Here is a 13,112-nt window from a genome sequence, read left to right as displayed (position 1 = left end):
TTTTAAACTTCAAAACTATTACAATATATTTAAGTAAGACTTTCATATATATTTAAAAATTCGATTGATACATAAAAGGTAATTACCACACAGTAGATTTCCAGTAAGTTGCAAAACATATTGATGAGCAATTAGGTCAAGGCACAAGGAAGTATTTGATACAAACGAAATCAAACTGCATATTAAATCAGTATTCAGCTTTGCTGTGCTGCCAAAATTTCCATCTTGCAGATTACTAAAAATATTAGAACACAGGTCATCATATATTCTGTCTAATAACTTAAAATAATTTATAATTAAATTTCAAAGTGACAAAATTAAAACGCAGCAACAACTTTGCTGATTATCCCACAGATATGCAGGCATAAAAAGTTGTAAATATATCAAAAAATTTATTTTATTATTCTTAATATACATTAATAATTTTAAAAAAGCTTTATTATTCACAGACATTTAAAGGATGCATTGATTTTGTAGTATGTTTATTTTCTGAGTTCAAGTACTTTCAGAATAAAATTCTTAGAGAAGAAATGACTTCAAAATCATATTTAAATTTTGAAATTATTAGAGAAAACATGACAATAATTTATATAACTAAAAAATAAACAGATAAATGCAATCAAAATCAAATTATTGCACATTTGTAAAGCTTAAAGCTTAATAAAAGAAACCATTCTTTTCAAGGTAGCATTGGGTAGTTTTTTTTAAGTAATGCAAACTTTGAAAATATCCCACTTAAACCCTTTCAAGGGCCATGGGAAATATGCTTCCCACCAAATTTATCAATCTTCGAATGAAGTTATGTAGATTGGGATAAATACTGACACATACTTGTTCAATAAGACAGAAACATAGAAGCTTCAGTTCCTTATCTCGCACAAAATGCCGTGTTTTGATTTCCTGCTTAGTTATTAATTAACCAAATTAATTAATTAATCAAATTCAATTTATCTTATAAGTTAAATCAATCACTTTTCTTAAGCCAATCTCAATCTTAAAAATATTTTTATATACTATGACTAGAAAAAAATGGCCCTCTAAAGGGTTAATAGATGCAGAAGTTCCTTAAATACAATAATACTTTCCATACCTACATGATAAACCAGTAAATACATATCTCGAAACATTATAATGACTTGACAAACTTTTAATCAATAGTAATGCAACAATTTTTAAAATGCTCAAGCAGAATATGGCAAATACAATGAACAAACATATGACAGTCATAATTATTAGTAATCACGTGAATTTATATTTAATTCTGTTTTACCAAAAGTAAAAATCATCTTCTTTAAGAGTTAACTTTATTGATGACGGAAGATTATAATGCATTATGTGATATTTTTAAATTTTTATAAAACGCCTCCTAAGTACTTTTTTTCAAATACTTTCAAATTTTCATATAGTTAGTACATTTATAGCGATAAAACAAAAACACTCAGGTTTCTTTTTTTAAATAATAATAATATATATTAGCTACATAGAAGAATTTATTTTTCAAGTATACTATCCAAGTTTGCTTTTCACAATGAATGCATTTTCTACATATAGTAAATCATAAAAATTTATACACACCTAGCTGATGGTTCTAATAATTCATTTAAGAAATTTTCCACCTTAAAATTTGAAATAACTGCAGTCCACGTCTCAGGAAAGACAGTTACTAAGAACTTTTCAGACAATAAACAAAGAGCATGACAGCAGCCATACTACAAAAAAAAGAAAAAGAAAGAAAAGAAAATAGGATAGACTTCAATTAAAAATATTTACATAATATTATATTTCCAACAAAATACTCATAAGATAAATGCAAGTATAAACAATGCAAGCATGGCCTGCATAACAATTCATTCATCTTATTTGAAAAGCACAATTTTTCTAACAAAAGTGTTAAAATATAACGTTCATCATGTATGCAAAGACCAATAATAAATAATATTATCGAACACGTCAATTCACAAAGATATTGATAAAAATTTCATATAATAATGATTCAAATATTTTGTGTAACAATACTTACAATTAAATATCTATTAGTACACATCCTCAATGTATTTACAAGAAGGTTGATAATTTTCGACAAAGCAGCATCAATAACAGGATTATAAAATACAGAATCATGAACAGCAAAAGGTTTCACCAAAGCATGTACAAGTGGCAGTGAAGATTGCAGAGAACCTTTATAAGAGACGTCTAAATATGTATCAATAGCTTGTTTGGCAATTGCAATTACAGGGTCTTTATTAAGGTGATCAATGGGATAGAAAAGATTTGATATTAATCTGAAAGAAGAAAAAAAACTAAGTTGATCAAATAGAATTTCATTCTACATTAAAAAAAAATACAGATAGATCAAAACAATGTGCAAAATGTGACATAAAAAAGTAAAAATTGTTTTACAAAACTTATGATAGATAGGAAACATCCGAAAAATAATTCAAGTAATTAAGCTTAGAGTAATTGTAAAATTATTATTTCAATCTAAGAATTATAAACGTGGATAATGAATTCTTAGTATTTGTTAAGTTAACTTTACTTTTATGCCCTCTTCGCACTTGGTTACTTAAAATGAAAAGTCCATATGGCTTTTCCCTCATACAGTAAAAAATTTAAAGTAATTGCAATTGTGTATGTTGATTCTGTAGACTAAATATACCCGGAATCTCTTTTTACAGGGTAAATAAATACAATAAGTGTCAATTAACTGTATTTCCTTCAATAAATTATAAATGTTTTAATTCATTTAAAATGCACCCTTTTTTAGCAATAAAACAAAAGTGAAAATCACAAATTGATTTTCTCATCCATTCGATTGCTTAAAACATAAAAAGGATTTTAAGAATGGAAGTGTAGATTCCCATTAGTGTTTCAAAATTTAAAACAATAGCTGGTGTTCATCATAAATTGTATCTTCAATCTATATTAATAATATTGCAGAATTTCAAAGAACGAGAAGTAAAGGAACTCCTCAATATACTTAGAAAATGCAACAGCTGAAGCCTGGCGAACACGAACATCTTCATCTCCAAGCAAAGGTATCAGAATGTCATTTAATACTTTATCTTGATAACATGTGTTGATGGATAATGAATCACCAGAGACACGTCTACTTTCTAGATAATGAACAATTTTATATGGGATGGATGAAACTAGTTCAGTAAGCTCTACCTGAAAAGCAATTTTCAAATAAATAAAGCATGGCATGTACGAGAAACTGTAAGCATTAATAAATTAAAACTCTCTTCTTGAGTACTAAATTTAATGGATTATAAAAATTTCTCTTATTTAGAAAGATTTTTTTCTAAAAGATCACATTAAACTTTTTAAGAACTAATGCTAAAAAATCTAAATGCTAAAACTAATGCTAAATCAAAAGGGACTTAAATATTATTTAAAAAATTTAATTATGTCATTTTATATATATATGTTGTGTATTATAATTGAATTTTCATTCTTCCAACTACATAATAGCTTCAAACCAGCTATTAGAAAAAACATTAAATCATTCAACAATTTATAGGTATTGCTTCAAACAGTAGCACTAAAATACTAACATGAATTTAATAATTATAATGCAAATTTTAATCAAATATTGAAAAGAAGTTACATGAAAGCACAATACTTACTTTTGTTAACCAGTAAGAATTGCCTCGAACCTTCAATAAAGTTTCAAGTATAGGGAAACTTTCAAGAGCATCTAAGGAATTTAAAAGAGGATTCAAACACTGCTTTAGTCCTACTAATCCTAATTTAGATGCAACAGAAGATTCATCTTGAACAATCATCAGTATTTTTGATAAAAGGCATGATAATAAAGGGGCACCTACAAAAGAAAATCAGACTGAATTTTCATATGAACAACAAAACTCAACTACTCTACTGAATTACGACAGTTACAGCATAACTAATAATTATTTTTTTTAAATCAATCTACACAATCACCTTGTAAGGGAAAAAACTATAAATTCATTAAATTTTGCCTGGAAACTCAAAGCATGACAGTTACTGTCATGTATATATTAAATGTTCTCGTCATTAAATATATTATGTTTAATATAAGAAATAATAGCACTTTTTTAAAATAATGTTAATATGTTTTGATTTTTGACAAAATTAATTTTATTTTTCAGCACATCGATTTCTTCTCTCTGCAGAGAAATACTATTTTACTTTCAGAAATAAAATACATCATTTTTTCTCTCAGAGATAAAACATTTTTGAATTTACATAAACTATTGTATGTTGTAAACAAGAAAATTGCATTATACCTGATTGGCCATGATTATCAACCCATTTTGACCACCAACCACCAGCTTCTCTAAGAGCATGACCAACAAAGCTGCCAATCATAACACAAGTTTGCCCTCTTATATGTGGGTCCAAGTGGGAAGAATATAGAATAACATCCCATACTTGCTGTTCATCTATAGTATAAAAACATAAATAAATGTTCCAAAATAAATATTCATCAGTAAATAATTTTTTATAGTCTTCACAAAACTGATGTCAATAAGTCACACACAAGAAAAAGATAATTACTGAAACAGGCACTTTTGACCTTCTCTTTCCATCTAAATATAACGCAGAAACAGTTTCAAACCAAGCAGGGAATAAAAAGCTGATTATTAATATTAACAATTTAAAAGGTTAAAAATCTATTCAATAATTTCTTCCATAGAAAGAAAAATTAAATTACCTGTAATATCACTGTCAATGCTATTATCACCTAGATGAAGAGGTAAAAAGAATCCACTAGGATATAAGGAGAAGACGCTACTTAAACAGCCAAGAGCAAGAGATTTCACACTTATGCGTACATTACGATCAGGTATAAGGTTTCCAGGTGTTCCAGAAAGCAGAAATGAGGAACATAATAACCTAGTGCAATATTTTAATGGTATGTCCTGATCTGTAAATGTTCCTATGTTTCCAACCTAAGACAAAATCCAATCTGTAATTTGCATCTAAAAGTAATTATACAATATGTTTACAAAATAATTTAAGCAGCATGTTTTGAAGGGTTAAAATCTTCTGAATAATTCTTTTTCAAAAATAAAAATGAATAAAGTAAACATAAAATTTAGAAAAAATAATGTGTTAAAAAGCAACAAATGATACTTTATCTTTGAAACATTTATATTTCCCCTCTTTGATAATGAAAGACATTAAAGGGTGTTTTTTTCCATTCTGTCCTTCAAAGTTATAAAGCTGAAATTCCCTTAAAAAACATTTTTTATTTTTAAGTTTAAATATTGCACCTTTGGGAAAATTTCCTTTCCATCGATTTCCATTTGTTTAATACTAGCTTTCAAAACGATTTTCTATAGTTATACTAATAAAGCAAAGGTACATTACAACAAAGGTCCAAATTTCCGTGAAAGCATGTGAAAACGGACTTTATAAAATAATTTCAGCAAATTCAGTGCATAACTTTCATAATAAAGTTTCCTTTTTTTTCCTAATTAGCACCAATTACTAATTTTAAAATACTTCTAGTGAAATAAAAATTAATTAATAATTGAAATGGATTATTTGTAACTTCCATGATTCCTTTAAGCAAATCTATTAACTTATCAAAAAAATTTTAGTACATTTGATAAGAAATAAGAGGCTCTCCCTTACCTAAAAGAACTATATAATTCATGCAAAAACTAAAAATTTTACTTCAAATTGAAATTCATTATTAATTTCTAAAATGTGCAATTCTCTCACCTTAGCAGAAACCTTGGTTTAAAGATTTTATTTAACATACAAACAAATTCTATTTGCATATCTTAAAACTTATGCTTAAAAGCACTTTAAGCATAGAGAGAAGAAAATATTGTTTGTTTCGTTTTTACCATAAACTAAAAAACTGCACTACTAAAAAAAAATAGTAAACTTCCAAACCACTAAGCTATTAAGAGGCAAAGGCATTTATCAAGAAATTTTGTTAATTACAAAATTTTTTTAAAGAATGTAAAAATTTCAGAGATATGGATATAATGTGCCTTAATATTTTACGAAATAAATACATATTATCAGTATTTGACTATGGAGTTTTAATTCCTAATATTAATAATTGATACCTTAAATTCGCATTTGCTTAATGGTCCAGGTGAAGAAGAAGCACTGTGTCCTCCAAATTCATCATCAGTGTCTAGCATGTTTTCATCACTTGCACCTTTTTTCAAAAACATTTTTTTGACAGAAGCTGAAGAACTCGAACCTAAAAAAAAAAAGAATTCAATCTAAGCTTTCGTGTAAGTAATAATAAATTCAATAACATTGAAATCACAATTTAAATGGCAAACAAAACTGATGAAATAATTTCAGATAGTAAAGAATTCAAATATTATAGAAAAGTACAAAGTGAAGCATATTTGAATCAAATAACTTCAAATATGTATAAAAAAATTAATTCATGGTTTTATAAATGTAAAGATTTTCTTTAATAAATTAAAAATGATATCTTTTAATCAATGATTAAAATATGTATATTTTAATCAACAGTATGAAAAACATTTCATTAAAAAATATTGAAATATCTGAGAACATGGGTACAACTAAGGCATCCCTATTATATTCTTACGTTTCCAGCTCTAATTCCTCCTTCCTCTTCAGCCATGAATAAATAATACAAAAAATAAGCATAGGAAAACTGAATGAAAATGCAGTCTAAAGAACAAGAATTCATTTCCTACCACTTATAAGTAAGTATAGTTTTCTAACAAAATGTTTTGCTTATACAAAAGAGGGAAAGAGTAAATAATTAATGCAATTTATGTATAATTTTTCCATACAAAAAAATCAAAATTATAAACAAATTATGGATACAAATTCCCTAATCATCAAAGACGTTTTTATAAATTTTAAATACTGTGCTACTTTCAATCTATTTGATGCGATAATAATTTTATTTAAAAGACATGCTCATGATATATAGATCAAAATACTGATTATCATCTCTCAATCCATATGCCAGTTTAGAAAGACACTTCCTATTACATTTTCCTCACCATAATAGCTTAGGAATTATAAATATTCACTTTATTCCTACCTAATAAAAATTTATTAATAATCATCAACACCCACAGTAAAAAACAATATATTTGGATTCTACAGCCAAATTTTAATGAAAAATTGGAAAAAAAATGAACCCAATAAAAATTTATAGAATGGGGTTCTCTGAGAATGTATGAAAAGATCCATCAAGATATTCAACATTTATCACAGGCAGGAAACCTCCTGCTAACAGGAATGTATAATTAATTCTAACAGCTAATGAAATAAGCTGCTAGAATGAGCTAATATTGAAGAAAGATGAAGTAGCAAAGAAACTGGTGGAATATACAGGATGCACAGCTACTTCACACAACTATTTCACTATTTTTAAATTTGCAAAAGTATTATTTCACAATGGGCTAAAATATTTCTTAAAAAAGCCTATAAACATAAAGAAGGCATATATTATACTAACACTGAAATGAATTACAAGAGAGCTATCCCATATTTGAAAAGTGAAGTGCTCTTACATATTATAAATTTAATATACATAAATATTATCAGACACTAGCTAGAAAAACACTACGAAAATAGTTTTCAATATCAAACTTAAATGTATCCTAAAGATTTATATATATATATATATATATATATATACAAAACTGATGCTACATACAAAACCCAGTAAATCACAATTTCGCTTATCAGATTTTAATTTTCAAATAATAAAGAAAGAAAACATTTTTAACAACATAATATGCTAAAAAATAATTAAATGCATAATTTTTAATTTCAGATGTTTAATATAAAAAAATTATTCGCCTGACTTTTTTTTTTTTCTTGTGAAAATGAAATATCCATTTGAAATTTGTTTGTGACAAACGGTTTAAAAAGTAAAGTATGAAGACACTTTCAAGAACATTTCTTTTCCAAATGTTTAACTAAATATTAAAAGTTTATTCAATAATCTTAAACAGATTAATCAAAAATAATTCATAATATTTTTTAAAAAAGAGGACACAACATTTTATAATAAAAATTCATTGATATATAAACAATTACTTACCATCAGTCAGAAAGTAACTCATGTCATCATTAAATGGTTTAAGTTTTGAGCTAGAAGAATCGGACACGTCTTCAGAATCGCCATCTAAACTTACAGATCCATCTCCACTTGGATCTAAATTACTCCTCACCTCATCATCACAGTAAGATACATGGTCATTTACTAATAAGAAACAGTGAATTAAAATTAATGTCAAAGGTGCTTTATACTATGAGTTACTAATTATAAAATAGTAAATATTACATTTTATTTTTAATTAACTATTCTTTATTTTTGCCATATCACTTTCTTTAGATAACATACATCCTTAATATCACTGCGTAAAATTCTTAGGAAATGCTTAGATCTACTTCAAAAAATTAGAACAAATCGCTTAGAGTAAAGGACATGGTTAAAAATAAGAAAAACATGCGTTTTTTCAATTGCTTAAAATATTTTAAATGGAATATTAATATTTAAAATATTTGGAATATTAAGATTAATATTTAAAATATTTTAAATGGAATATAATATTAATTATACTTTTTATAACAGAAATACCACCAAGTTTAATGAACTATAAACTTTAAACAAAAATACACTGACTATAGAGATGACTACAATATTGAAGTTACAAGTAAAAGTGCATATACAAAATTACATTTTAATACAAATATGTTAACTGTAAAAGAAGAAAATTACTGAGGATTTTAATTTTACAAAACATAATAAAATATGATCATACTTCGTCTGTCAGGAACAAATATATCTTGATCGTCTTCTAAAGCGGATTCGTCTATGGAGGCTACAGAAGGAACCATACTGCATTGGCCTATAGATATACAAAAAAATATCTACTTTATTTTTAAAAAATAAAACAAAATAACTTAATAATACTGTTAGGAATTTGTAATACTGCTTCCATGTGACGTCACTTTCATGATAAAGAAAAGAGTTTTTCAGTAGTTCTAACAACAGAATTGGGTAGGAACTTATACTAACGTCAAGAAACTAAAGGATGTCGTCTACAGAGTTCAGAGATCGTCCACAGAAAGAGTCCTACAGAGTTAGCTATAAGTTAATGACATCAGTCAGCATGCTCCATATCGATATATTGACCATAGCTCTGGGTAAACGGACTGCCGGGACGTCGGTCTTTGAAGAAGGAAGCAGTGATATGAATTCGTAATACTGCTTCACTGCGCAGTCAATTCCACGATAAGGAAGGGAGTTTTATAGATGGCTCCAAAGGATGCTGAATTGATGCCGGACCAATGACTCCCAAGCATGGCGATGAATTTGGCGACAAAATCGAAGAATCCAAAAGCAGCAAATATCTTGGCGATAGCTTCATTAAGACGGGAGTCGTGGCGATCTTTTTAGAATCTTCTTTGACCTGTCGCGGAAATATAAAAAATCAGGAGACACAGCTGAAGACATCAGTTGAGATGAGATCACGCAAATAGTTAAGAGAGCTGTGAGCCGTTCGTACTGTTTATTACAGATTTTCTGCAAGTACTGCTGTTCCAAGCCCGTGAGTCAGTGATCCGACATCCATTCACCATCCGCTAGAACTTTTTCTCGATCTCTCGAAATTTTCTGCCATTACTGGTTTTCTTTGTTTTCCAGTCAGATAATCACTATGAATAACTGAAAATACTATTTTGTTTTTGTTTTTTAAACACTTGTATTTGAAAATATCACAGGCTGTTATGAATATTCAATGAAGCTATTCTCTTTAAAAATGTTAAAAATCTGAAAACAATCAAATACGAACATCAATAATTTATTAGGTACTAATAAGCTGCACAGTCAATAGCATATAAAAAAAAGCTAAAAATTATTAGATTATTACAAGATACTGAAAATAAAATAAGAAAAAACCAAAATACTAGCTTTGAGCAGCTTATTTTCAGTACAGAAAGATCAAACTGTGCATAATTTAATGCAAAAAATACACTAAATATATATGGTAGATATTTAACATAGAAATAAAAAAATAATAATTACTTTCACTCATAGCTCGATTTAACTTTGGCACATCAAAGATTAATGATTTTGTAATGCCAAAGGGAGACATAAGTTCCTGTTGCAAAACCTTTGGTGCACATTTTAACAAGTGATACAAAGTTTCCAATGTTGCTGTAATAACATTATGATCAGGATGAATAGTGAAATGTAAAACTAATTCATAAACCTATAAAGAAAAATACAATATTAATTTGTGACAAAAATAAATACGTAAAAAGAAATAAATGCTTGATTACTAAAAAGACTTTTTAAACCATAGAATTTATATAAATTGAAGACAAGAATTTTTTAAAAATTAACTCTATAGTAGAGAGTAATTTTATCCAATATAACTTTAAATCATATCTATAATAAATAGTAATAATATCGGTTTTACAGCCTGATTTGAACACGTTTCTTGGTTTTTAATGTTTCTCAAAGAACAGATCGTTTTATAAGAATTATTACATAATTTTCTAGAAACATTTTGTATTTCCAAGCAAGCACAAGAAATTAAATTTGAAAAATCATCATTCATTATCAAAAACATGGTTATCTTTCAAAATTATCACATAATTTAGTTCAATTTGAAGATTTTCATACAAAATAATTCACAAAAATTACAATCATCCCCCAGATAGTATTTATTTTCATTAGATATTATTTACATTAACCTTTACCTCAAATTTTAAATATGTTTCTCGAAAACACTTCATTAAAAATTTTCTTGCAGAAAATTCTAAACATTAATTATTTTGAATTCTTCTCGATATCTTTAAATTAATAATTATCCTGAAGAATCTTAGCTATGATAATAATTTTTATTTTCATATAAAAACTTAGCTTCAAAGTTTTTTTTAAAATATTTTAAATTAACCTTTCAAAGAGTACACAATATAATTATCTAAAATATTTGGTAGAGATTTGGTAATCAGAGTTTTATCAATGCTTCATGAAAAGAATCTATAATTACAAGATAAAATATTTTGGTTTTTATGAAATATGAAATATTTTATCATTTGCCATGGTTACTAAATATAATCATTACCCAGAACTGAGGAAGGAGAAAGAAGAAAAAACTCCCTGAAGCAATAATTAAAAATAATTAATAATAAAAATAATTAATAATGAAGCAATAATTAAAAATAATTAATAATAAAAATAATTAATAATGAAGCAATAATTAAAAATAATTAATAATAAAAATAATTAATAATGAAGCAATAATTTAGCTATTCAGTTTGTAACGGATATGCAAGAAAAATGTTTATAACAATCAACTCGCAAATATTCCTGAAATTCCAAATGGTAAGATATATGACTGATTTAAATAAAACAGAGCAGGAAGTGAATTCAATGCTACAATTTTAAAATGATAAAACTTTATGAAGAAGTGTAAAAGATTGAAAAACGTGTAAGTGATTTTACAAAAATGTCTTTGAAATTTGAAATATGATGGCATAGAAAGAAAATCATTTCAATTATGATAAAACATAAAAACAATGAGAATAAGGTGTAACAGCGAGACCAAGTCAGTAGAAGAGAAAATCTGAAAACAAGAATTTCTGGAACAAATGATGAGAAAAATAAAGTTCATTGCAGGCCTTTAATTTGTTGTTTTTAAATATAATTTATGATTACGGGTACTTAAGGGTTGATTATAATATGTTTTAAGACCTACAAATTGAAATGGGGCCTTTTCCTTTTTTGTAGTTTTATGTTTTTATAATCTTAAGAATAGTTTTAATAGTTGTGGTGAACCTGGTCGAGGAATTGTTCAAAAACTGGTGGTATTCTCTCAATAGTTTCATGAGGGTTGTATTCAATATTAATATTGGATTCGACTTCATTGCCAGGAATATAAATAGGTTTATAATCAATAAGCACAGGTTCAAGTTTACAGTTCATAGCTAGAAACAATTTGCTAAGATTACTTACTGTAATTCCATCTGTGTTTTCTACTGATTCAGGTGAAGCCTGTGTAGAGCTAGGTTTGGATATTAAATGAAGAAAGGTTCCCCAAAAGTTGAAGGATACAACTAAATCTATTATATTTTCAGCATTTCATTCAAGTGGAAACTACCTTTTATATTTTCTGTTTTAAAAATTGGTCACTCTGATATACTTGTAGCATGTAAATCAACTGAATTTGTAACTACAAACCAGTGTTTAAAACATTATTTTCTAGGGTTGGACGCTATCAATAATTTAAGTTGTGGGATATAGATATATGTTTCATTGGTTCGAGTTTCCAAAATTTATATGAAGGATTTTGTTATTTGAGCATAAGTAGAATGGCTAAAGTCAGATAAATTAGCAAGTGAAAAAAAAAAAAGGATTTGGCTAAAAACATTTTTAAGCAAAAGGTTTTCCGTTTCAATTTTTTAAACAGTTTGAGATTGTAGCTAATATTTTTTATTCCTTCCTGGATTTAAGACAGAACGATAGAGATAAAAATTGGAGTGGTATTCACATGTTGAAATTACAAGAAAGCAAATATGCTTAATAATACGACCACATACAGATAATGCAGTAGAATTTTGATGAGATTTTTTTAAAAGAATCAATACAGATTAGTTACTTTTATGCTAGCTGGGACTTAGACCCAAAGTCATCTCTAGGAGAGTCAGCCACCCTTGATGCCAAACATCAAAGAATTGTCCTTACACTTGATCTCTAGCAGAATAACCAAGAAGTTAGGAAATTGGCCAAACTGATGCACCAGAGTCCAGCAGTGCACCATCTGACACAAAAGGTCGTTACACTTGCCCAACACATGGGGCTTTTGGCAATACATAAGGTGAAAGAAGCAAACACAATGACAGAAGCTTCTTATGGAAAGCTACCTCACTTGCTCTTGAGGAATGGAAGAGAACAACAAAAAGCAAAAGGTATACGGAAGAGCAAATTTAAAGGGAGTAAAGATCCCTGGATACCTGTACTACTCTGAGGGGTTAAGAGTTTTTGGATATACACTCAGAATATAGTGTTTTCAAAAAAGAAATGCATAACAGATCTTTTAATATGTGTAGGAATTTTACACTTATCTTATTTCTTGACACGTCTGAAAGAT

General features: G+C 27.3%; 1 protein-coding gene across 3 annotated transcripts in view; it reads right to left on the bottom strand.

Moving 5' to 3' along the window:
- The window catches only part of LOC129958136 (huntingtin-like), a 131,236-nt gene that overhangs the window by 98,874 nt on the left and 19,250 nt on the right, over positions 1-13,112 (bottom strand). For all 3 annotated transcript variants that reach the window (XM_056070348.1, XM_056070350.1, XM_056070351.1), the window contains 11 exons: positions 10,040-10,226; positions 8,775-8,861; positions 8,051-8,212; positions 6,069-6,208; positions 4,697-4,934; positions 4,269-4,424; positions 3,627-3,823; positions 2,978-3,168; positions 2,021-2,282; positions 1,576-1,709; positions 87-235 (listed from right to left, as the gene is read on the bottom strand). In XM_056070348.1, coding sequence (XP_055926323.1) covers positions 87-235; positions 1,576-1,709; positions 2,021-2,282; positions 2,978-3,168; positions 3,627-3,823; positions 4,269-4,424; positions 4,697-4,934; positions 6,069-6,208; positions 8,051-8,212; positions 8,775-8,861; positions 10,040-10,226 — 1,903 coding nt within the window. The remainder of the gene's footprint in view (positions 1-86; positions 236-1,575; positions 1,710-2,020; positions 2,283-2,977; positions 3,169-3,626; positions 3,824-4,268; positions 4,425-4,696; positions 4,935-6,068; positions 6,209-8,050; positions 8,213-8,774; positions 8,862-10,039; positions 10,227-13,112) is intronic.

The sequence above is a fragment of the Argiope bruennichi genome, chromosome X1 (assembly GCF_947563725.1).
Source record: "Argiope bruennichi chromosome X1, qqArgBrue1.1, whole genome shotgun sequence".
Lineage (NCBI taxonomy): Eukaryota > Metazoa > Arthropoda > Arachnida > Araneae > Araneidae > Argiope > Argiope bruennichi.
This window is presented reverse-complemented; position numbering and strand designations above follow the sequence as displayed.